Consider the following 26,296-nt stretch of genomic DNA (forward strand, 5'->3'; position numbering starts at 1 on the left):
ATAAGGAACACATATCCGAGGGTGTGACTCACCCTGCAACCTTGTGCAGCCGCAGACAACAACAACAAAAGGTAAAATTCCTGCCACAGTGGAAATGCTTCATGTTATTGTCTGGTCACACAGGAAAGATCATGTTGAAGTGAAATGGCTTTGATGAGTGTCTCATTTAGGCTTTTTTGGGAATACACACATACACTTGTGTGCTTACAAAGTTAGCTAGATGTAAAGATTTATACTGCTTCCACATTTGTCTGTTGAAAATGAAACCAAAGGTAACAGCAGGTTAGCTTAGCACAAAGGCTGTGAACGAAGAGAAGATAGCAGCCTGGTTCAGAGCAGAAAATATATTATTTCTACACTGTGTTGGGGGGTTTATGTGTGAACTTAAGAGGAGCTGATGGGTGGATTGGTTTTAGTTTTAGTAACAGTTGGACAGCCAGGATACCTTCACCGTTTTAGTTGAGCTACACTGTCTTGCAATTATCCCCCAAGTGCAAGCTACTATTAAAACATCGAAAGTGTATTTAAAGGCTGCAAACGGCTTTAAAAAAAAAAAAATCAATAACAGAAAACATGGAAAAATACTTGTCATTGTTCCCAGAAGCACAACAAATAAAAATATTCCCACTTGAGAAGCTGCATCTTTGCATTTTTGCTTGCAAGATGACCTATTGCTCAATCAAAACCATCATTACTATTAATTCATTTACAAATTATTTCAGCTATTATGTGGTGTTTAGTCCTGATGAAATATAAGTGAAATAAAGGAAACACAAGTGTATAGTAGGGTTGGGTATTGGCCCATCAACAAATCTTTGCCCCTGGGCCTCCTGGACCTTAACCCAGCTACGATGCGAAGTTAATCAAGCTCCTTCCTGTAGCCGTACGTTTCATGGGCAGACATTAGAGAGGTGTTGGTTTTGAAAGTGAATATGTGTTTAAATGTATGTGTAGTTTTCAAGTGTCTATGTGCTTTGTTAATTTCTGCTGCATGTAGGAAATAAGGTTTGACACAAGACACATAATCCTGCCATACTACTGTATTCCATCTTTCAAAAAAGAAAGACAAGATTTAATATTACTTAACAATATGTTAAAAGTAGCCAGTTTGGCTTCAGTGTTAATACAATATACACTCTATAACAGATTGATAGTGTGAGTATTGTTCTTTTTCAATTTCATTCTGAAAGTATTCTGATACAAGCTGGCTACAGGTCAAAAATCAAGAAAACAAAAACTGTAACTGGTACACTTTTACTCAACAGTTTGTTAACAGAACTTAAAAACCAAAAAAGAACATTGTCAAGTATTACGCCTTCCTCCTTTCTGTGAAATAGGGTGGTGGTGATGGTGGTGGTGGTGGTGGTGGTGGTGGTGAGGGGGAGGGGGGGGGGGGGGATCAGGGAGTGGAAACCAGCTGACCAAGCCCATTCCCTTGTCAATCATGTGGATGAGATGCCGTGCTAGGAACGGGAAACAATGGGATAGTAAGCCACAATATCTCAAATACAGCTTTTAATTCATTACATTTCTCATTTTTTAAAGTAGTTTCCATTGTCTCTTTTCTTCTTTTTTTTCTTGGAAGGAAACCATCCAGACATAGTAAGCATCTTTTGACTACAGGTAAGCCAGAATAAGAAAATAATTTCAGACCATGGCTTATTCAGTCAAGAGAAATGCCCAACTCAGACTAAAAGCACACAAGCACGCAAGGAAAATTAATCAGATGTAAAGTAGCATTTTGTGATTCTTTTTGTGTCATTTCATTTCGTTTTTGTTTTTAGTTCTGCGGGTGGATCGGTCCAGATGGGTCTGTGTTGGAACCACACAGCGACGAGAACAAAGCAAGGCAGCGTGGGTGTGATTTGGGCACAGCAGGAGAGAAGTTGTGGGAGAGGACAACAGTTGGGTGGAGGTACAAGGGCGGGCGGGCGGGGGAGAGAGAGGCGGGGGGCCGGCGGGTGGGGGAGGGGGGAGTGGGGAACGTGTGGGTTGGTATAGCTGTTAAGGTACTGATTGTGTCCTGACAGTCACTCACTAACACCCTCAATGTGCAGCAAACGTAGCTTTCTTCAAACTGAAGTTTGACCAGTTGATGGAAAGTCGTTGACGCGTCTGACGAGCAGAATCCAAGCAAAACCTGAGGAGACAGAAGAAGGAAAAGAAAAAAAGAATCACTGAGCTGCCACACTACCTGAGCTTTAGATACTGATGATGGCCCTGTGGAGTTTTAAAGGGGACAGACTATGCAAGTCCGGTTGCTTTTTGCTGTTTTGCTGTTTTGCTAACCCTCCTCCCTTCCATGTGCATTTGTTTTCAACGAAGCAAACGAGAAGGCAATCTGTGGAGCGGTGATTTATCATATATGTGTTAGGATGTGTGTGTGTAGTCTTATCTGTCACAAACAAGAGATTACAAGATATGTGTTGTGGTGCTGCTGAGACTAAATCTGGGACACATTGCAAGGTTGGTTTTCTGTGAAAGGCAGAGAGCCTCCATTCTCCCCGTAACAAGTCGTTTAAAGGGATAGTTCAACATTTTTGAAAATTGGCCCATCGCCATGATCCCCCTAGTAATAGCAGTAGGTTCGTTACCTTTAATTGTTGGTCCAAGCTGCTTTTAGATCGGGGGAGAAGAATACCGAGCGGCGCAGCTACACTACGGAGGCTAATGGAATTTCTTGGTTTTGCTCATCAAACTCAGCAAATACACAACCAAAAAACTCAAAAACGCTGTGGTGGACAAGTTGTGACCTGCACATTTACCACGCTATGAGATAATAGCGGAAAGTTAAGAGAAGTGAAGCAAATACTCGGAACTACTTTCTTCAGTGAACCACTGGTCGGAGGGACACAGTGTGCGCACCTCAGCCAGTGCCGTAGTATACGGACGTATCTGCAGTAAACAGGCGCTTTTGAAATCACTCCGCCGAGCAGCCGTCTAGAGTGTAAAGTCCGACTTTGCCTCTAAATCAACTCCATCTCGCAACTTTCCGCTATTATCTCATAGCGTGGTAAATGTGCAGGTCACAACTTGTCCACCACAGCGTTTTTGAGTTTTTTGGTTGTGTATTTGCTGAGTTTGATGAGCAAAACCAAGAAATTCCATTAGCCTCCGTAGTGTAGCTGCGCCGCTCGGTATTCTTCTCCCCCGATCTAAAAGCAGCTTGGACCAACAATTAAAGGTAACGAACCTACTGCTATTACTAGGGGGATCATGGCGATGGGCCAATTTTCAAAAATGTTGAACTATCCCTTTAACCATCACAATTACTCAGAAGCTGTTTAATAAATGACTCATTTCAACCTAATAAAAATCTTACATAGTTACATAGGTGTTTACATTTTTGCAAATTCCTGAGGCCTCATAAAAATGATGAATACATTTATTTCCTACACGGTGCCTTAAAGAAAACGGCTTTGCTCTTTCAAAACATGCATTGTTTATATCCATGTTTGTTTCCAAGGAGACGACTTCTCCCTCGACTTTGCTGGCACACACACGTGTCTCATAACTATCCAACTGTCTGTCAGTAGCAGTCAGAGTGTAACAACTGAGGAAACTGTTCTTCTGCATGTACTTTTGAGGTCACACGTATGCAACACAAACAAGAACAGGGACTGTTTGTGAAGAAAAAAACACAAAAAACATTACTCAACAGCACCAGCTATGGTCACACGCTCCACAAAGTCGCTTATGGACGACATTTCACAATTTCCCCATATAATAAGAAAAGTGGTTTGCATACCTTTTGAAATATTCCACCTCCCGCTCTGTCTCGTCCATTTCAGTGCTGTCCAGGTCGATGTCTTTGGGCAAGAATACGTCATCTAAAATAAAAACAAATCAAACACAGACATGATGAGGGCTCGAGTGTTTACATCGCGTTTCGTCAGGTTTTCGTTTGCGGCCTCAGCGCTGACACAACGGTCACAGGCGCAGGGCCGCCGTCCAACACTCATGTATGTGAGGAAGGAAAACAAAATCTACATTAAGCAACTTGTCGTACTTCCTGCCCCTGAAGCAGTGAGAGCAAGTGGGAGCAGCAGTTTGCAGCGTGCACACATTGACAAACCACGCTGTTATGCAGTGGTTGTAACACAAAGGCCACACAACAAGACACAAGTGAGGAAATAATAGATGCTGGTGTAACATCCGTGGTGTTAAACAGCTGGACACGAGTGAGATAAAAGATGAAACTAGGGATCGACCGATATGTTTTTTTCAGGGACGATACCGATATTGATTATTAGTAGGGGCGACTTGACTGATTGTTCACTTGTTGCCCTGTTTGGATGCTGTATCATTGTCTTGCCCTTTCTGTGTACCGTGTTCTATATTTTATTTGCTGTTTTGCCATTCCTGTTTGCGTAGTATATCGCCATTTGTATTTTATTTATTGTATTGATTTTATTCCTTGTGGTGTACTGTTAGTTGTATTTTTATTTATTTATTTATTTATTAGGACTACGGACGTAAAATAGCGACTCGGCTACAATCCGGCATATTTACAACAGTATTTTATACCAATGTTCATTAATATGCACTGTCCCTACTCAATAAAATATTTATTATTATTTATTATTAGTAGTGGTAGTAATCAAGGAAACCCATAACTGATATTTAGAAGGATATTCATTTGCAGTAAAAAATGAACTTTTTGGTGTCAGAATTTAGAATAACACACCTGGGATTAGACTGAATACAGTAAACTGTTTCTTTTTTGTACACTGTGAATATCTGTGATAAAAAAGACTTTTAATTTTCGTAGAATAATACTTAAACTCCAACACAGATCTTGGTTGAGTGGGCGGGAGATTGCTATAGACCGAGTCGGCAAGCAAGGAAACGTCACTTCCGGTCAGGGCCGTGGGGGAAAACAAACCGTTTTCCCCATACACACTCATGCAAAAAGGCGGTATTTTAAACCTTTGTCAAACGCTTGTCCGCTGTCATTTCTTGGTTTGAATCACTTGTATATGCTGTCAAAGGGCTATATATTAAAAAACTTATCATGATCGGGTCGATTGTTGTCCGTATATTTTTTAAAAAGTGGATCTTTCACAGTTGGTCTTCCCCCACAGTGTTGAGTCTAGGTGGGTGTTCCCTTGGTCGCCGGCCGGATCTATATCGTAAAAACGCGGCAAGTGTTTGTCTCTTGCTGTCATGTCTTACTTTCAGTCACTTGTATGTACTGACAAAGAGCTTTATCTTAAGTGTCTACAGCCGGCGACCAAGGGAACACCCACCTAGACTCAACGCTGTGGGGGAAGACCAACTGTGAAAGATCCACTTTTTAAAAAATATGCGGACAACAATCGACCCGATCATGATAAGTTTTTTAATATATAGCCCTTTGACAGCATATACAAGTGATTCAAACCAAGAAATGACAGCGGACAAGCGTTTGACAAAGGTTTAAAATACCGCCTTTTTGCATGAGTGTGTATGGGGAAAACGGTTTGTTTTCCCCCACGGCCCTGACCGGAAGTGACGTTTCCTTGCTTGCCGACTCGGACTATACAGCCAAGACTCATGAAATCAGCCAGAGAGACGGCTACATTAGAGCCGAAGGAGTGCGTTTAAAAAATACATTTATTTTATCGGTGAAAAAACGGCCGATACCGATATTATCTGCCATGTCGATAATCGGTCCATCCCTAGACCAAACTACTGATGTTGAACCAGTGTGTGAATGCTGAGAAGAATACAAACCTATTGAAGTGTTCATCTTGTCCCCCTTCTTCTTCTTGTTCTTCTTGGTCTTGCCTTTGGGCTGTGGGGACTCTGCACTGGGATGTTTGCCGTTCTGCTGGGTCTGCTGCTCACACTGGGGGGCCGGAGGGGGAGACGGGGAGGGGTTTGACACAGGTGGACTTCTCCTGTCCTCCTTTATTTGGGTCGGGGGCTGCTGCTGCTGCTGCTGCTGCTGTGGTTGTTGCTGCTGCTGCTGTGGTTGTTGGTGTTGCTGCTGCTGCTGCTGCTGCCTTTTCCCACTGGCACTTCTGTTGTTACTCCTGTCCTCCCTCCTCGGCTCGGCTGCCGGGAGAGGAGCCGGAGCCTCGGCGGGCCTGATCTGTGTTGCTTTGGTGTCTGTCGTCGTAGTGATGGTGGCGAGGGCGGCGAGGGCGGTGCCGTTAGTGAGCTTTGCAGTCACGTCTGAGCTCCTGGGCACCTCGGGGGTTTTCTTTATTGCAGCCTCACAAGTGGCCACCTTAGCAGACTGTTTGGCCTTAACTTTACTGTTACTGACCTCGAGGTGCGGCGTAGAAGTGCCGTTGTGGAGGTTGGCTGGAGAGTTTGGGGGGTTGGTCTCAGCGGAAAGCCCCTTGTCGGCGGCCGTGGCGGTGCGTTTGGGGCTGTGCTGTGTGATGATGGGCTGGGGTACGGGGTCGAATCTCGCCTCCCTCTGGTCGGGGAGGCGGATAAGGGTTTGAAGCAGCTGCGATTTTCCATTCTGAAGGTTATCTAGAACGTTCTGCGCTGTCTGTTTAAGGGGCTGTGGGTTGTTTTGAGGGGGTGTGGTGTTTTCCTTTGCTTTCTCTTTCTTTTTCTTCTTGGCCGCGCGATGTTGCTGCAGCTCCTGCAGCCGGAGCAGTTCCTTTTGAAGCGCCGCCTCCTCCTCTTCCTGCCGCCGCTGCTGCTCCTCCAACAGCAGCTGCTCCTCCCTTTCACGGGCCTCTGCCTCCAGACGGGCCTTCTCCTCCATCTGGAGCACAAGGAGATGGACACTTTTAGCATTACGGCAACTTAAACACAATAAAAGACACCTGTATAATCTACTAAATGGATATAGCGTCGACGTATACCGAGACGTTCACCTTCTTTTGTTTGTGCCTGGCCCGTTTCGCTGCCTTAGAACTGGAGGCCGGTTTACTGTCGGCACTGTTGATGAACTGCAACAGGTCCTCCACCCGCCTGTGGTCCTCCACCCCGCTGTCTCGCTCTATCACCGGCTGCTGCTCCTCCCGTTTCGGCTGCTCCTCCTTACGTTTCGTCAGACGCAGCCGCAGCTTCTCCCGCATCTCTGCATAGTTTCGACTGGTGGGAGCAGCTGGGGGCTGGCATTAGAAACAGGCAAACATGCAATCAGTTAGTACATCCAAAAAAAAAAAAGACAGAACTTGTAGAACTGTCGATATACTAAACTAGACTCTTTTTTTTTTTAATCCTTAAATAATTGGCACAGTTGCCCCTATTTACACACTTCCAATCTTTGTCGCTTGAGACTATAGTTTTTTTTTAAATGTCGTAAATATTTTTCATATCATGTAAGACTCTGTGATGTGTTCTGTATGTTAACTGAGTGTCGTTGCCCTCCGACAGGTGATGCTCATCAAAAAGTTGAGCTCCCCACTCTTCTGATTGGTCAGTCGCACCCACCGGGAATATATATGTATATATGTAATGTTGAGATGTTTTTCAATATGCCTGATGAAGGTCACACCGACCGAAACGTTGCTTTAATAAAATGATAATCGAGAGTGAGACAGTGTGCTGGAGCTTCTTTTGATTTTTGAAAAAAGACAGAACTGAAATGCAAAATTGTACAAGGAACTCAATTAATTATTAGCAATTAAACTAAAGCCCTGATGATAAATACAGGTGTCTTACCCCGCCGTGCCCGAAGAACTCGCAGTAGCAGCAGTCACAGTACTTTCCTTCTTTCTGGTTGGTGGAGGTGGAGGTGGAGGAGCTGTGCTCAGAACAACTGTCCTCGTCCTGACTCTCCTCTCCGTCATACGGCTGGTGCTCGTACGCCCCGTTCCCCTCACAGCGATGGCCCTCACAGTCAGGATCACTGAAAGACACGATGATTTGTAAAACTGAGTCCTGCAGATACTTATATACTTAGTATCACTAAAAATCAACTTTTCAAAACAGTAAGCCAGATGTTAATATTATGTTCTATTTCATTTCATTAGCAACAGACTGTGGTCACTGTGCTGCTCAACAAGAAGATACGCAAAGTCGTTTGTCCCTCGAGCCATTAGACTGCACAACTCCCTGAGTGGGAGGAGGAGGCGGGGGGAGGATGAGGAGTGTGTATGTACTCTTGTTATTATTTATTAGATTTTTAGCTATTTATAATCTGTTTTTATTGTTGTGCTGTGTCTGACTGGTTCTATGAGAGCAGTTGAGCACATTTGAATTTCCCTCAGGATTAATAAAGTACATCTATCTATCTATCTATCTATCTATCTATCTATCTATCTATCTATCTATCTAAAATATATATAAATATATATATAAAATATTTTTATTCTTATTATTTTGTTTTATTTTGTTGTTTGTCATTTATCTAATTCTGTAAGTTATTGTATTATGTTTTGATTGTCATATATGAGTGTCTGGACCCCAGGAAGAATAGTCCTAAAACTATCTATCTATCTATCTATCTATCTATCTATCTATCTATCTATCTATCTATCTATCTATCTATCTATCTATCTATCTATCTATTATTGACGACCTACCTGCAGACGCTGGGCGGGGCACTGACGGGACCGTCTGTCGACGAGGCTGGAGGCTCTGCAGGCGGGAGACACAAACCCTGGTGGGCTTCTACGAAGTCTGGGGCGGGGGCGGCCATCTTTGGGAAGGGCTGTGATCCCATGGTGGGGAGGTGCGTGGTGGGCGCTGGGGGCAGGGCGGGGCCCGAGAGCGGAGGGAGGGAGGTCAAGCCTGTGGAGCCGTTTCTGGGGGCGACTGGGGCGGGCTGCCGGTGGTCCTCTTTACCTAGATTGTGAAATACATCATCTAGAGGAGACAAAGATGCACTGGATGAGACCTTGGTCTAGTTTGTCTTAAGCCAAAAAAAACAAAAAAACTATTAAAAAAAAATCTTTGTTACAAAACATTGTCACGTATAATCTGACATCATGTAATAGCAGATAATTAACTGGGATTCACACTTTTCAAATAAAATATTTAAAGGGATAGTTCAACATTTTGGCAAATTGGCCCATTGCCATAATCGCTATAGTCATAGCAGTAGGTTCATTACCTTTAATTGTAGGTGTAAGCTATTTTCAGTACGGCGGAGCGCAGCAGCAGGCTGCTCAGGGCTACGCTATGGAGGCTAATGGGATTTCTTGGTTTCCCTCATTAAACTCATCAAATTCAACATCCCAAAACTCCACAGCGCTTTTGCAGACAAGTTGTGACCTGCACAACCACCACGCTATGAGATAATGACGGAACGATACGAAACGGAGCCGTTTTCGAGGTAAATACAGGGTAAATACGGAGACTGCTTGCTGAAAAACTGTCCCTGAACGCAACGCGCATCAGCGGTTTTGTATGAATTTACCTCGAAAACGGCTCCGTTTCGTATCGTTCCGTCATTATCTCATAGCGTGGTGATTGTGCAGGTCACAACTTGTCTACAAAAGCGCTGTGGAGTTTTGGGATTTTGTATTTGATGAGTTTGATGAGGGAAACCAAGAAATTCCCTTAGCCTCCATAGCGTAGCTCTGAGCAGCCTGCTGCTGCGGTCCGCTGTACTAAAAATAGCTTACACCTACAATTAAAGGTAACGAACCTACTGCTGTGACTATAGCAATTATGGCAATGGGCCAATTTGCCAAAATGTTGAACTATCCCTTTAAGTTAAAGTTTGAATTTAAAACTTTTTTTTATTTCTAAGCAGCAGTCACTGTGATTTTCACTTGTATTAGTTTTATTCATTATTATTCAACAGTGTTCCTGAGTGACATTAACTAGCTTCTACTTTTAGCCTAAATTGCTTGCGTGCTAAGGTAAGCAGGGGGCGTTACATGTTGTAACTGGAGGGACGTCTTCAAGCAGCGCTATGTGGGTGGTGGTGGTGCTGCTGCTGCGGGGGGGCGTGAGTCTTTAGACATAGTTTCCATTGATTCACATGTTATTTTATCCAAATTCAAATTTAGCAAAAAAAAAAAAAGACTATTAACATTTCATTGCATAAAATTAATATTTCACTTTGACCTTTAAGCAAGTCCACCACGAGTGACGGTGCTGTCTTCCTCTTTTGACGCCACTGTCGCCACATACTTCTGTGTTTAACTTGCTGTGAATTTCTTGTGAACGGTAGTTAAAGTGAGCTCACTATGTATCATTTCATTCAGTATTTGTTCAAGGTTGTTTTTGGTTGTTTGGGTTTTTAAAGAGTTTAAATGGCAATTTGTTAATATTACAATAGTAATATTAATAGTAATAGTACAGTAAGTTACAATACAATCCGAGGCTGTAATTTTGTGTACTTGTTGGATCAAATGGATTTAATTGATGTGTATATTGGCCATCTAACGTAGATCCCTAGCCTATTATAAACACTTGAGGAGCTTTAACAGTGTGTGGACTTCACCCTTTTTTCTGAATTAAAAAAAAACCCACTGCAAATTTTAATGATTACTCTGATGATGTAACCAAAAATCTGCACTGTCACGACCTGAAAATTCATTCTTACGGTGCAGTTTGTGAAACTTTCCCCTTGGTCGGTTTAACACATCCCAGTTATCACTCTGCTCTCTCTAAGCGGGCCACTGGTTAGTCAAGAAAAGGGCTCATCATCTATAAAATACAAACCTAAACACTGCTCCTACCCTCCTATATTACCTAAAGAGTTGGGTCTTTTAGATGCTAGGTGGATGGGTGGGTTATTACTTGACTGGACAGTGGTGGCAGTGCAGGACACGGAGGACGTGGAGGCGGAGGTGGCCATCACTACTCGGTTGGTCTCCATGAAGGCATCCTGGAAATTGTAGAGACACTTCTTCTTGGCGCCGCTCTTCTTCTGTTCTTTGGCTTCCGAAGAGGAGCACGATGACGACGACGACGACGAAGAGGACGACGACAATGACGAGGAGGAGGAGGGAGGGGGCAGAGGGGTGGGCAGCGAGGGGTGCTCCCCCTGGGGACCGATGGATGACGTGGGAGGGAGAGGGACGTCGGCGAGGGGTGGTCCAAGCATGTCACCTGTTGATTAACAGCAGATATATGAGACACTGCGTGTGCTACAGGGATGTCACGATGACTTGCAGTATTAAACGTGACAATTAATTAATCATAAAGATTCCTAAATACCGCCACTTCCCAAAAAGATTATGTCGGAACCGTATCAGCAGATGTGCACCAAAATAAAAGGTAAATGCTCAGATACTGGTCCATTTAACTAACGTAACATTGAAATGGTAGGAATTTAAATGTTAGCGTGTCATTTGTATTTAAAAAACAAAACAAAACAAAACAAAAAACGATTAAAATAAACTGAAATATTCAGCAAATTCACCAAATGTTTAAAGGGACAACGAGGAGTTTTGGAAAAGCGAAGCGTTTTCACACTACATTTATGAGCCTCCGCGCGCACCGTGAAATTCTTTGACCAGCGCAAGACGGACTCATGTTTTCATTCATCAAGAATTAAAGTCAGAGGTTCAAAGAGGTTCACATACCGTCGTAGTTCCGACCATAAACGGCGATTCAGTTGCGTTATTCTCATGACTCGTTGCGAAACCGAAAGTAAAAAACGCTGGTTGGCTCGACCAGCATCTCCGCCACCACTAATAATAACAAAATAACGATAGAGACAGAACGATATATTTATCGAAAATGGGCCCATTAACAAGTGTGGGTAGCGGAGATTCATCCACATTAACGTGAAACTTTTTTATAACCGAATAGAAACTCCTCGTTGTCCCTTTAAAACACTTCCCCTGGGGGGTTAATAATTGGTCATATATTAATAGATACTTGAAATATTTTGTGTAAACAATGAGTAATGTAATTATATTGTGGCTATATTTGATTTTACACATTCATAGTGTTGTGAAATTAATTAATGCATAATAATCGTGATAATCGTAACAACGTGATTGTACCAAGAAAATTTGTAATCATCATGACATCCCTAGTGTGCTATCAGATGATTTTTAATTTTGTCTTCCTTTTTTTGTTTCCAGTGGAAATTTGGGGTAACCTATTTCTCTTTCGAGCGTCTCACCTGGCAGGGACTCAGGCAACAGCACAGATGGATTCCAGCTTTTCATCACAGCAGCGTCCCACAGATTCTCAAACTTGAGCGAGAGGCACTGCAGCGAGCTGTTCCAGTCGCCCGTTCCACCTGCGCTGCCGAAGCAGTTCTGGTAAACGTGCTCAGGTAGTGATGGGCTAAAGGCTGGCTGCTTGGCTGCTGAGTGGTTTGATGTTGGGTTTGGGGGCAAAGGCTTTAGGGTGGGGGAGGAGGGGGAAAAAAGGGAAGATGTTACAAAACAAAGCTTGGTTTTATGGGATGAACAATTCAGTTGTGGTTTCCTTTCCATTTGTGTCAGGTTGGGTTCAGTCTGACCCCTTGTGGCAGACAATGAAAACGACAGTGAAACAAGTGACAAGTGAAACTACATACACCTAAGCTTAGCGTTGTTCCAGGAACCTTAAAAAAAAAAAAAAAAAAAAAAAAACCCAGTGAAAAGGAAATGAATACATTTTCCCTTAAAGAGACATCTCCAATTTTACACAATGTTAAAAAAAAGAAAGTAATCTATTACGTTGTCTATGCCTCGTGGGTGTCGTTCTCACCTTGCTGTGTGTGAGAGGAGAACTGGGTGGGTAGAGTGTGGGGTGCAGTAGGGGCCGGGAGAAGTTGTGTAGGGGCAGGTGGCCGTGGATGTGGGGGTAGAGGTGGAGGGCGGGGTGGGCGGGGGGAGCCTTGCTGTCTGTGAAGAACTGGTGTCCGACGGCGGGGGGAGGCGCGGCGTGGAGCCGGCTGGGGGGCAGGCATGTGGCGAGGCCCAGGGTGGAGGAGCCGGGGTCCTGGTTGCATACGTGGCACTCGCAGGCATGCTGGACCTGCTCTACCTGAGGGTGGTGACACACATTCACAACATGTCGTCTGCTTTCACTCTGAAGTGTGTGCTGCGTTCCCTAATGTGAGATAATAACACCCCCAGCATGTATGAAAAATATATATATATATCTCTCATTTATGCTGTTAAGTATGTAAAGCCTTTAGTTGATCGAACTTGTCATGGCTTTTATTTTCAGTCGATCATCAGAAAATGCCAAAATATTCTCCAGCTTCTTCAATTTGAGGATTTGTTCACTTTTTCATTAATTTCCATTAAAAATAGGTAAAACTTTATTAAGCATTAGTTAAGCATTTATAAATACTGAATTCTTTATTTATAACGCATGAATACTCATTAGTATGTAGTTTATAAATACAGCTAGTGCTTATCAATGATGAGTAAAACATTTTTAACTGTGTTTATAAACTACATACTAATGAGTATTCATGTGTTATAAATGATGAATCCAGTATTGAATGCTTAACTAATGCTTAATAGTGTGTACTTATTATAAAGTGTTACCAAATACAATAAAGATAATGACCCTGGGGAGACATCTACCAGCAGCTTTCTGTACTCAGCAGGTTTCACTACTAGTTTGTAATACGAAACCACTCTGATCAGGACCAGGAAAAATATGACTTGGTAAGTACCATCTGTGTGTGTGTGTGTGTGTGTGCAACTTTTTCATTCACAACATTCCCGGAAAACGATGACAAAGACAGTGTGCGATTACCTGTTGGTGGTTGTAAGCGGGTGGAGGACTGTTGGTCTTTCCTGAGGAAAGTTCCTCTTGCTGCCCTGGGGGCTCCCCGCTGACCTCACCATCAGCTTCCTCCTCGTCCCCCTCAGATGAACTACTGCTGCTGGTAATGTGCGGAGACTGAGACTAGAGTGTGTAAAACAGAGAATTAGGAAATGCAGTGAATTACAATCACAATGAACCATGAATAAGCAAATGATACACACACACACAAAATACATTTCCCGAATTGCCGGTAACCCACTCATAATGAATATTGGTCTCGTCATCCAGAAACCCTGCCGGGAAATTCACGACTAATTTTACTTCACAGCATCATGACAGCACAGAACTTACCCCTGCCTTTAGTGCCACGTTTTCCCCTTCCCCGTTAATGTTAATGTCGCCGTGGAGACCATTCACGGCAGCGGTCACAACGTTGTTCTCCTCATAACCAGTCATAGGGTAGATGTCCCCAAATTTACTGGACAATGGAGGCACTTCGTCATCATCGCTTATACTGGAAGAGGAGGGAAATGAGTAGTTAGGGGGAAGTTATGGGGGGAAATTACTGTTTTTCAGCAGAGACACTTATTAGATGCAACCAGGGTCGTCATGAGAACCGATATTCGCAACCAAGTTGATGCCAACAAGCGAAGAAATACATCAATACCTGCTTTTGTTCGGTATTGTAAGTACCGGATATACAACTTCGAACTCGCGGTCCGCGTGTTATGTGAACGCGACCGGACCTCATGCCTGGTGTACGCTCATGTGAACATAACGTGCTACGCGTCTTTCTCACGGATCTATTCTTTCTCAGTCGTCATGGAAACATGGCGCTCTGACAGTGGTGCGGCGTAAACGCGAAACCGTGCTGGCTGGAGAATGAAATGCATTTTCACATCTGTGAAAAGACCCTGAAAGTTAAGAAATGAAGCCAACAGTTCTGTTGTTTAACTAATTGAAGGACACAGTAACGACTCCATGGCTTTGTGTTAAGTCATATTAGGAGTACGATATTAGACTTTTTCTTTAGTCACCCTCACAAAAGCTTGAAGCAGGATTTTAATGTTTTTCTGTGTCTATTGATGATGTAATTATGTGATGTTGGATAATGGTTTGGTGTTGTTTTTACTCTATTTCCTCATAATGATGAATTTTCGACTACGAATGGTGTTCCCACTGAGTATATTTATGTGATTATGTATTTATTTGGGCTATCAAATAATATATGTCATTGTTTGTATTTATGAATGGTTGTCAAATTTTTCCACCGTCTTATCGCACAGTGAGGCAACTTAAAGTCGGAGCATGTGCCCGTCACCTTCAGGTTTGCCCCCTTTCATCCTAGAGCAGTTGCTTTCAGGTTTTCTTCATATGGTTTTCCAAGAGGGTGGATCTTGGAAAACCATATGAAGAACACCTGAAAGCAACTGCTTTAATTGACTGACCTGACGAAGAGCCAAACACGTTGTCCTTGTCCTTTTATCATGTAATCCTCTAATAAATTATTCGATACCCTCTCTTTTACCATTTTAACAATGTTCTTACTTCATGTTGCTGCCTGCTCTTTAAATCCTGTGCAATTGTTGAAGCACAGTGGAGATTAAATACAAGAAAGTTTGATGTGAAACTGTTGTTTTGATCAAGTAGAAAATGTAGAAGTACATGGTTTTTTTTTATTTTTTATTGTGGTATCGAATGAGTGTCGAGAATCAAGGAAATTCACCAGTATAGTACAGGTATCAACTACTGAAACTCTGGTATCGTGACGAGCCTAGATGCAACCAACATGATATACAGGATACTAAGCTGTGGCTGAAAGAGTTTGTGATTGTGACCGGCCGACTTACAAAGTGTTGGTATCCCCTTCAGGAAGAATGAGCCTGGGATGTTGCTGAATGGTGATGGGAGAGCTGGAGTTGGAGCCAGATGCTGAGCTGCCGGAGGAGAGGCTGGGAGGGTGAACCTCCGCCAGGTAGTCCCGCGGAGGTTCCCCCTGCAGAGGCAGCTTGATGTGGAGGTCCTCCGCGATGGGAGAGTCCATGATGCCACAGGTCAAGATGTGCGAGAGACTGCAATCATCACACGTGCACCTGTTGGTTGGGGTGGACGATGAGGACAAGCATTAATATTGACAATCGTCACAGCGATGCGTCAATTAGTAGTATTGAAATTCACACTTTATAAACTCTCATTCATTCACATTTCAACGCGTTACTTTTTATTTTGTTAATACAATTATATGGAGAGAACAATAGCGTAATTGCCAAGTCAGAAATGCTGGGAATAAAAAGGGGGCGGAGTTAGTTCATTTTAATTTGAATCACAGATGCAACAATGCTTGTCGTACACCAACACCTGGTTCACAGTATCATCCCACACGTTAGTTAAAAACACTAACATGTATTTTTTTAAGCGGTGTCAGTTTCCTGTCAACTCACAGGTGGGGGGTGAGATCTTTCAAAAACTGAAAAACATTTGACACAAAATATTCATTACAATAAAAAAAAAAAAGAGAAAAAAGAGTTTCTTCTCATTTGTAAGTAAAGCCGATATCAAATATCAATGTTTTTGTTTCTTTCTTTTTTCAGTTTCATGTCACAATGTAATTTTTATGTATCTCTCCTTCTCATACTTCTCTACTTTGTTGCTTCAGACGGTGATTCATTCTTAGACCAGCAGCTACCAATTACTGATTGTCTCCCCGGCCTGTAAAGAGCACCTGGCTCTGGGAGCTATTAGGTCATACATGCAGAGTCTGCCCTGTAGCTGTATCAGATTCAGCTCAGATCCTGTTAGCTCCAGACCACTTCCTCTAAAAAGGTCTCGGTGTGAACAACAGCTGATCCCAGGCCAGATAATAACACAACAGCTAATCCTCAAAACTCACCGTCTACGATAATTGCAGTTTGGACAGTCTGGGATACTCAGACGAGATGAGAGCATCCTCATAGTGTCTGTGAAGTTGTTGTCTCCGCTGGGCGACTTCTTACTGTTGGGTAACTATAAATAGAACAAAAATAAAAAAGCTGCTCCGGAGCAGAGACATGCACATTGAAGTCAGCCATCGAATCTGTATTTTCTTGTGGTGTACCTGTTCCTCTATAAATCTCCTCTGTTTAAAGAACTCCCAGTCTTCCTTCAGCATTCGCTGCTTAGTCTTCAAAGTCTGAAAATGAGCAGATAATGAAGGAAACGTTGGCTTCTAAAAATTATAAATAGAAAAACTGTCTGACTGGATCTAGATACGATCTTAAAATCTCTTACGTTTTTGCTTATCAAGGACTTGTGTGGCTCTGTTCTTTGGTTGGTGAGACTCTGACCTTCCACCTTAAAAAGCAGCTGCAAAACAGTGACAGTCATGTAGCGTAAACTGATGCATCTAGATCAAGAACCACATTTAAAAAACAAAAAAAACAAAGGCGACATTATTCTCTGTAACAAATGCATCTATTTATGAATGCTGTGTACCTGTTCGTCTACGTAGTCATCAATCCTCTTCTCACACTCCTGCCATTCAGCAGCCACAGACGCCATCTCCTGCTGTAGCTGCTGATAGCTCTCTAACAAGGTCCTATACATGTCTTCATTGTATGAATCATGGGAAGCTGTGCCATGTCTGTAACAGAAAAGAAGTGGGGATTGGAAATAAGACAAAAATACAGTAGACATTGCTGAATAGGGCAGGAAAGGATTAGTTTAAGTTCAACGTGGGTCTAAAGTGGCACAGAAATCCCGATGATGAATGTCTCAGTCAAAGTAAATGGTATATTTCCTTTAACAAAAATGTCTTACTTCAGCTGTGCAACCAGTGCAGGTAAACTGCTGTGCAAGATCGGCTCCGAGAACACCAGATTCTCAAAAAGGTGCTTGTTGTGCAGCTCCCACGTCACCTGGAATTTCTGAAGGTGCTCATTCTCCTGAGGGGCAGAAAGGTTTGGATTACAGTCATGACAATGACAGTAACAAAGGCTACGAATGTAATGGATATCTCATGGTAATATATGTGACAGTTATGGTTCAGTTTCATTCATCACCACGCTATGAGATAATAACAGAACGTTACGAGACAGAGTTGTTTTCGAGGCAAATGCAGAGGCTGCTTGCTGAAAAACTGCACCCGACGGGAACGCACATCAGCGGTTTTGCATGAATTTACCTCGAAAACAACTCTGTCTATCTCATAGCGTGGTGAAGGTGCAGATCACAACTTGTCCACCAGAGCGTTTTGGAGTTGTTGGATTGTTTATTTGATGAGTTTGATGAGGGAAACCAAGAAATCCCATTAGCCTCCGTGGCGTAGCTCTGAGCAGCTTGCGGCTCTGCTCCGCCGTTCTAAAAATAGCTTGCACTGACAATTAAAGGTAACAAACCTACTGCTAAGACTATAGGGATTATGGGAATGGGACAATTTGCCAAAAATGTTAAACTATCCCTTTAAGAGGGCAGAGGAGAGAAAAAAAAGTGAGCGTTTGATGCCACCTACAGGACAACTGAAACAGTCATCTCTGGAGGACAGACTGACCAGAGTGAGTAGGAAGCTGCTGATGGTGCGTGCAGCTTGGCAGAGGGCACTGTACTCCTCCAGCAGCAGGGAGATGAACTGGTGGGCCTGAGGAGGACCCTGGGCTGCAGCCACGCTCCCCGATTGTCCCGCAGTCTTGGAGCCTGCAGAGAGGTGCTTCAGTAGCCGCACCTTCATTTCCAAGACGTATTCACGAGCCTGCTGCTCCAACCGCTGATAGAGCTGATAGGGGTCTTTCTCACAGAGCCTACAGGTAGAGAATAAAGCAATCCTGTGTAAGTGAGTGTACATTTTTAAAAAGTCCAACCGAGAAAACTTTCAGAAATGTCCCCTGATGTTCCTACGGCGTGAAACAGGTTTTATTGCTTTTCTATCCCCCATTGTCTACAGTATAAAATGTTCCCGTCAATGAGTCACGGAATGACCGTGAAACATGTCGCTTCAACAGGAAACGTCATATTAAGGAAGTAAAGAGTCCCTTTTATGAGGCTGAACAATAACAGTAGAGAAAGCAGTAGTGTCAGTTTGTTGACATCACAGGTTTCTGATTGCTTTCACAGAGGCTGGTTTCTTCCATCCACAGAGACTTGTGCAGTTCAGGAGAGACCCCTAGTGGACACATACCCTTTAAAAAAAAATATGAAGCAGAGCTGTGTTTGTCTTCATACCTGTCCACCAGCTCCTTCATGCCCTCCTTGTCTCTCTCTAGGGGCTGGTCGTGGTCATCTGCTAGTGGTGTTCCTGTCTGGCGGTAGATGCAGCGCACCAGGTAGCGGACCTCCGACCAGTGGTTCTGCAGCTGCTGTGACTCCCTCTCTGACTCAGCAGAGATCTCCCTGTAGGTGCGGATACAGATTCATGAAGATTTCACTGACACACACACATGCAAAAGAATGAAACAAATGCAACTGAATCTGGATTCGCATTCAGGGGATGATCGATCTGAACTGACCGTCTCTCGTTGCAGGCTTCACAGCTGCACACTGTATCAGCAGGCATCGGTGCGGTAAGGTCTGGGGCAGGGAGCATGGGTAGTGTAGGCGCAGCAGCGGTCAGTCTGTCCACTGTGGCTGCCTCCTGGCCCAGGTTTCCATTACCCACAGGCATGTGCAAAAGGAAGTCCTGGTTCTGTGTGAAATAGCAAAAACAGCAGTCTGAGATACAAAACAATCTTCAGTTTGCTCAAGATGCAAGTGAGCAAAGCTTTTAAAAAGAAAAAAAAAAAAAGACTTATAAATGGCCATGCTGTGTTTTTTATAACACGCTGCAACCATATGACTAGCACACTGACACTGGCCATGTCAACAGGAAGGTACAGAAAACCAAAAATAGAGCATATACTGTACTGTAAATAAGGTTCGACATCTTTTTTTAATCTACATATTGAAAAATGTCAGGTTTATTTACCAGAGTCAGCATTAAGAGACTTTGCTAACCTCAATGACTCAAAAACAGAGCCAGTGGTTTCTAATTATTTCTAGGCTACTTTCTAGACCTATGCTATAATTATGTGCCATTTGTCTGTTAATGCAAACTTTCTGCAGCTGCATCACCGTGAAGGATTTCAAGTGGTTTGGCCTTGTTTACTACAGTGCCATGATATTGTGAGTCAGCAGCACGGTGCCCTCCCACTTTGTGAATGAGGATGCAATGGAACAATACATTTAGGAGGAAACCAAACCCAAGCTCAACAGTAAAACATCACACGCCCACTATTGAGGAAACGTAAACCCCCCATAGATTCAACAAGGCTAAATATAAAGCACAATCCGTAAGATGTGAGCGAGCTTGGGAAGGTAGCCTAACATTTTACAGCGACTTGATGTCTGAAAACAGGATTTGAATTATGCTACTTTAGTTTACAAAGTGAGGGGAAGAATAAACTAGCAAAAACAGCTGTAAACATCTGGTTAGCTCAGATATGCGTGTGGCAACGACATGGATTGATTTTTAGAACCTACAATGAGACAAGAGTCAAGAAAAAATGGAAGAAGTACAATTATCTACATTTCCTTCTACAGTGCATCCTCACATCGAGCACCGGTGCACATCAAAGAAGCACAGCTCTATCTTACACCAGGTGTTAACGCTTTTGCCGGTTTCACGCCTACACGGTTGTCATTTACACATCCACAGCCTACGCTGTTTTAATAGCAACATGGGAGCGTGGATCTCAAATTGAGGTGTGATCGTGCACGTTGTTAGCAAACCAGCTATCTTGAAAGTGATTGACTCGTCAGTGCGGCAGGTATTTTATTAGTTATTTATTCACTGTTTGTTATTTGAAGGGCACATTAACAAGAGAGTGACACACCCCGGTGCAGAGCAGTGCACAACACCTAACACACTGTTACGCACAAAAGCAGAGTGAGCTGAGAATACGCTTTAGATGTTTAGATGAGTTCAGTGGAACAAAATACAGGAGTATTCTTTGTGACACGTGTGATTTGTACAGTCACTTCTTTATAAAGTTGTCTACAGGGCAACCAGCCTGTCCTTGCCCCCCCAATCAGGGTAATAAAATCCTTTTCAGATAAGCAGCCGATGGATGGATGCACGGATGAAAGAGATATATGCACGATTGGAGACCATAACATGAGAGAAGACTGGTGCACATTGAAGATTTCGTTTGGCATCTTTCAATATATCATATGAAATTTTGCGTGTTCAAAAGACATTGTTTTAAAAAGACGTATGAAGGCATTTAGTAGAGCGGGGCGGGGATTCGGCTGTCTTTATATTCCCTGAGGGGAGGCTCACTCTCCTGCACTTTGAAAAGCTCTGTAAGTATTCACTTGCACGTGTGCATTTGTACAGTAATGAGTTAATCCTGTAACTAATGCACATAACATCTTATTGCTAGCTTTACAACTTTGAACCAGTGGGGGAGAAATGCTTTGGGGCTTGAACATTACCAATTCTTGCTACAAATAACTCCCTGTCCTACTCATTACGTTTCACTGTTCAACAAACCAGATATTGTATTAAAAAACAAAGAAAAAAAAAAGAAGCAATTTGCAATAAAAAGGAAACAAAAGTGAAAGATCATTCATTATAAATACCCCTATCAATTACGACCAATAATCACACCCTTAAGCACAATCCGAGGAATAGAAGTGACTTTGTATTCCACGTTAAAAAAAAAACCGCTGCGCTGAATCACGAGATTTTTCCGCTGCTAAATTAGTGCTGTCGCTACAGAGACACAGCTGAGCACATATGACGGGCTGCCCAACATAAAAAGAAGAAAGATTGTTCTATGCTGATGTACTAACCTTATAAGTTAATGGTATCTATACAGCAAAGGTGAAGGAAATCCTCCAAGTATTAAATGGGAAGCATGGATTTCTGAATGGATTTGTGTCAGATTGCATTGAAGGTGTCTGATCTGCAGCGGTGTTCCTTGTTCTCTGAACTTGACAGCATTTGCATATTTAACCTAGATACCATGATCTAAGTTCAACATGATGACGCCAAGTTGAAAAATCTAATTTGATGACGTCCTTTATTGCATTCTTTGCACAGCAACAGCTGCCGCATGTGACTGCTGCATCTGTTTTAACCTTCCTGGCAAGAGGACGAGAGGTGCCAAGAGAACAGAAGAGTTACACCATCCACTGGCAGACCAAACAGCCACAGCTGTCTGAGTTAAACTTCAGATATGTAGCATCAGTAATCATGCAGAGAAGCAGAGGATTTACAATCCTTTCACTGCAGCCACAAACACTTCCTCACACACTCCTATTAAAGAGTTTCTAAATGCTTTATACCCAGGTGACTTACCCCCAATGACTGCTCCAGCGCCGTGTGCCGGTCCTCCTTCTCTACCGTGCGCCTGCAATCGGAGCACACCCACAAAGGCAGCTGGAGGGCACTGGGCGTCTTGGCGGGCTGCGCTGTACCGTTCTGGCCTGAGATCCCTGCCTCCGAAGGCACCGCACTGTCTTTACGCTCGCATCGGCATAAGAGGCAGCGATCGCCGGCCGTGTAGGGCGCCCGCTGGTTCAAGCCAAACGTGAATGGGGTCTTTGGTGGATGTGTTAGCAGGGGAAAGCAGAGAGAGAAAAAGAAACACCATAAGCTATGCAATAAGCTTAACATTTACAATATGATTACTGTTCATAAAAAAGGCCTGACAATTTATTTTGAAAGGATAACAGAAAGGTCTATAAGGCAATATAACTTCTAGAGTCAGTTACCCAGTTTATTGTCATTCACAGGAATTTAGGTTTGATTGACAGCTGCTTCACTACTGTATATTGAGCCAGATCACACCGTTATTTGAAGCCCTTAACAATCGGGGACCTCTGAACGTCTAAACCACCTTATTGCGCTCCACACGTCTCCTAATGCACACAGACCTTTCAGTGAGCGAACCACAGAGCGGCCCAAACACGATTAGCAGCTAGACATTTCAATTTATGACGGCCGTACTGACTGACTGTGCATCAATGAGCAATATGTTTATTTGTTTTTTGTTTTTAAAAGGGTTGATTTTTCAGCCATTTCAGCAACATTTTACAGGTGTGTCAGTAGATGCTGAATCTGTGGTTGTGGTTGGTTTTTCTCAAATCCATCCACTCCAGCAGTAGTAATTAATGACCCAGTGACAGATACCACAAGAGCAGCACCTGACAACGTTTAATACATTTATACTTTCAGGTTACTGCGACAATGAGCCTTCTCACCCGTGTGAACCAGAGTTCAGCAGTGCAGCAACCATCATATTTCAACAACAACAAAACATAAGGTAGCTACATGTATATTCTGAAAAATCCTGAGGTGAATTACTTGATCATTATTTGTTTAGCACAAGGTTTTTCTCAAAAATACACACACAAATGTAGTTAAAGCCTATTTACTAACTGTATCGTATGTAAACATGACGACGTATCTGAACATGCTCACTTATGGATATGATAGTACTTCTGTTCTTATCTTAAGATCTGTGATATTATAATTTTGGGGGAAAAAAACATTATGGTTCATGTATCATGTAACCTTACATTATGACACATATTAGCGGGAAAAGGTCATATTTAAATACAATATCATCAGCAATCCTCCAGAGGCTGTGGTTTCCAGGTTAACTATTCCTGTCTATACCTAAATATATTAATCCATTACGTTCCCTGTCCAGAATCAAAGCAATCGTATAAAGTTTTGTTTATGTCAAATTTACCCCCTTGAGGCACGTGTTTGCTTGGGGTTGAATGCTAAAGGACAGCTGTTTCTGAGTGCCCAACACTGTAACACTGCTGCAAGGAAAACAAAAAGTGCAGCCAACACCGAAATTAGTGGTGTAATTGATCACTGAAAGCTGCGATTCACTGCTCCAGATATGTAGCACAGTCGTACACAAATGCTGCAGCATCTTGATATTCTGCTGTGGCCAAACACACAACTTTGTTTTGGATATCCACAGAATTTAATTTGCTGGATATCTGTGAAAATCGTGTCATAGTACTGGACAAAATCCTGTGATAGGAAGCAATGAAATGATTTAAAGCTAAGTAAAGATATATTCTGTATGATGCTTCTCCTAGTGCACCTAAGCTTTTGGTATCTTTAGTGTCATCATGTTAATTGTCTGGCAATAGAAGCACAACTTAAGAAGTACACTTTTACAGTGGCTTTCTCATGGAATCAGTATAAATGTACCTGTAGGACTCCGGAGAAGTCAGCGTTCACTGGTCCTTCTGTAAACTGTGGTGTAACGCTGTTGTTCACGTTGACCTGAGGGACAAAAAACACAACGCAATGGTTACAAAGAACTGACCACTTTACGCCCATTATGCTGGATTTATTACATCTGCTGAAAAGTTAATACAAGGAAAGTAGTTTGGGATGGTGAGCGTGTGAACTAAGGGTACTGCATGTGTTGATGTGTGAGTGTGTGAGTGTGTGGTGCACATGCAAGGCAGAAAACTGATAAGCAGTACAGCCAGGCCTGGATATTCCTACGTTAGCAGACAGGTAGGCTACTATGCAAACGCTGTGTGTGTGTGTGTGTGTGTGTGTGTGACTCACGGCGGATTTGAGTCAATTCCCCCAATAACAGTGGAACACTTTCCCACCTGCCCCTAGTGGCATCCAGCCATGCAACCAGTTTATATCTTATTATATATGTACATTTTTTGGTAATCAGCGTTAAAATGGTCATTCAGTTCCTAAAATGATATACAAATTCACAAGTAAGTGAACAGCTGAGACAAAACTACATCAAATGAATGCCCTGAAGAGACAAACATCTGCATTAATGTAGGTAAACAGACATCTTACAGTTTGGTGTCAGTGTGACATACCAACTTTAAGCAGCATTTCTGAGTGAATAATTTTCTTATGAATAAGGGTGACTAATTCTTGTGATGTGAAAGATCTGTCTTGGTGGAGAGAGGTCACAACATCCTAGGAGCAAATACAAGAAGTGGTTAAGTTACATTATTACATTTACAGAATATTAACAAGGACTAATTTCACCACCACAGGAACACTACACAATATATAGGCTTTGTTTATGATTTTAACAACCCTTAAAAAGAAGACTGATCATTTTTAACAGTGTTAATAATGTGCTGTTGTTGCATTATTGCCAACTTCTGGTGTATAACCAAGCTAACGTGGCTAGGTGAAGTTTGTCACATTTTTGTTCATCTTCTCTATCATAAATGATCACGCTATAAGCTATTAAACCTTCATAAATAACAGAAAGTGAAAGATCAGCTTGTAAAAAAAAAAAAAACACACATACACACACATCGAGGCCCGGCCAAGGTGGAGTTGTTAGTACCCTGAACTGTTAGCATTAGCTAGCAGCATTAGTTAGTGTTTATCTGTCTACCAACACCAGCACCAGCACCAGCAGCAGTAGCAGCAGCAGCCTATAAGCCAAGTAACTGTGTGTTTTTAACGTAACAGTCCTAATAAGCGAATAATGTAGCTATGGCAAATGTAATCTTCATGGATCTGGATAAATATTAGCTTAAAAAAATAATAATAAAATAAAATAAATGTGCTTCGTGGTGTGTTAAAGTTGTAGGTAACTAGGCGATCCAGCTAAGATACTGTACCTTACTTTAGGCTAATGATGATGGGTCCGGGTTGAAAACAGCCTTATGTTTACGACGATTTGTTACAACATAATAATAGTAACACTGACTACATTACTGGCGTATGTGGTTTATAATCTGGCAGGATGATCCACGGTCATTTCTACCTACGTTGTATGGGTTATTGGTTAGTTAGCTCGCTGCTTTCCTCGCATCAGTATCGGGCCCAGATCAGATTTGTGTCGTTGATAACGCTGCTAGCTAGTAGTCGTCCCCCCCTCCCTCTCTCTCTCTCTCTCTCTCTCTCCGCACCCCCTCCTCCTCCTATCCCCCCCCTCCTCCCCCAGTTTTGACATGCACCGGTTAACATTGTGTGACACCGCTTACCTCTCCGTTTATGCCCGTGATGGACCCGATATTCCCGTTGCCTGCGCTCCCAGGTGTTAAAAAGCTGACGACAGAGGCAGCAGGTGTTGTTGCTGGTCCCGCACAGCCCAGGGCCGTGGAGGCAACCCCGGCCTTGCCACCGCTGGTGTTGCAGACAGCAGCAGCACTGCAGCTACTGCCACCGCCCCGCTTGTTCTTCCTGCGTTTAGCCCCTCGTTTAGCATCGGTGGGACTCATTTCTGCCACACACACAAAGCGAGACAACTTGCCGTCCAGACTTGGCAGGGTCTCGGGTGGAATGCCAGGCGCAAATCACTCGGGTTGTGGCTCCGGGGATAGCGATTTAGAGAGACTCCCAAAACGACAGACACTCAGTTCCATCAAAGTGCAAAGCCGACTTCATAGATTCCAATATGGCCTCTAGCTGGACTACTGCCTCAGCCAGACTTCAGCTTGCGTTGGAACGTGTGCGTCTCACAACCGCGGGGGCTTATGGGTAATGGAGTTTGTTGTCGAATATCGCTCTGTGACCGGCCACACGGGGGGAAATTGTCGTTAGTTGGGTAGATGAATGGCGATGAATGCTTGCCCCGCATGTAAGACATCTTATTAAATGTAATATATGTTTACTCGATCGCTAAAAATTTGTCAAACAGACTTTTTTCCTACACTTTAGCCATACAAGTGCAAGCACCGTACTTTAACAGCAGGGGGAGAGCGCATCTAGCAAATGATGAGGGCTGGCTAATGCTGCGTTCGA

At 43.0% G+C, this 26,296-nt stretch overlaps 1 protein-coding gene across 5 annotated transcripts; it reads right to left on the reverse strand.

Annotated features, from left to right (window-relative positions):
* Positions 1 to 1,041: 1,041 nt before the first annotated feature.
* fam193a (family with sequence similarity 193 member A) lies at positions 1,042 to 25,950 on the reverse strand. Of its 5 annotated transcripts, XM_083978951.1 has the most exons (24): positions 25,537 to 25,950; positions 23,762 to 23,836; positions 21,884 to 22,126; positions 19,053 to 19,228; positions 18,769 to 18,936; positions 18,101 to 18,347; positions 17,371 to 17,495; positions 17,047 to 17,194; positions 16,843 to 16,917; positions 16,670 to 16,744; positions 16,466 to 16,578; positions 15,426 to 15,668; positions 13,927 to 14,089; positions 13,564 to 13,716; positions 12,559 to 12,837; positions 11,984 to 12,206; positions 10,600 to 10,959; positions 8,478 to 8,760; positions 7,615 to 7,801; positions 6,822 to 7,061; positions 5,716 to 6,709; positions 3,749 to 3,830; positions 2,039 to 2,140; positions 1,042 to 1,463 (listed from the first exon to the last, which is right to left on the reverse strand). In XM_083978951.1, the coding sequence occupies exons 1-23, from the start codon at positions 25,771 to 25,773 to the stop codon at positions 2,047 to 2,049; spliced, it is 4,983 nt and encodes a 1,660-aa protein (XP_083835077.1). In that variant the 5' UTR covers positions 25,774 to 25,950; the 3' UTR covers positions 1,042 to 1,463; positions 2,039 to 2,046. The 5 variants fall into 5 exon arrangements, with proteins under 5 accessions (XP_083835077.1, XP_083835080.1, XP_083835078.1 ...); XM_083978954.1 differs by having other exon boundaries at positions 1,042 to 2,140; positions 10,648 to 10,959; positions 13,564 to 13,710; XM_083978952.1 differs by having other exon boundaries at positions 1,042 to 2,140; positions 13,564 to 13,710.
* Between the last annotated feature and the right edge of the window lie 346 nt (positions 25,951 to 26,296).

Source organism: Trachurus trachurus (assembly GCF_905171665.1).
Source record: "Trachurus trachurus genome assembly, chromosome: 1".
NCBI classification, from domain to species: Eukaryota; Metazoa; Chordata; class Actinopteri; order Carangiformes; family Carangidae; genus Trachurus; species Trachurus trachurus.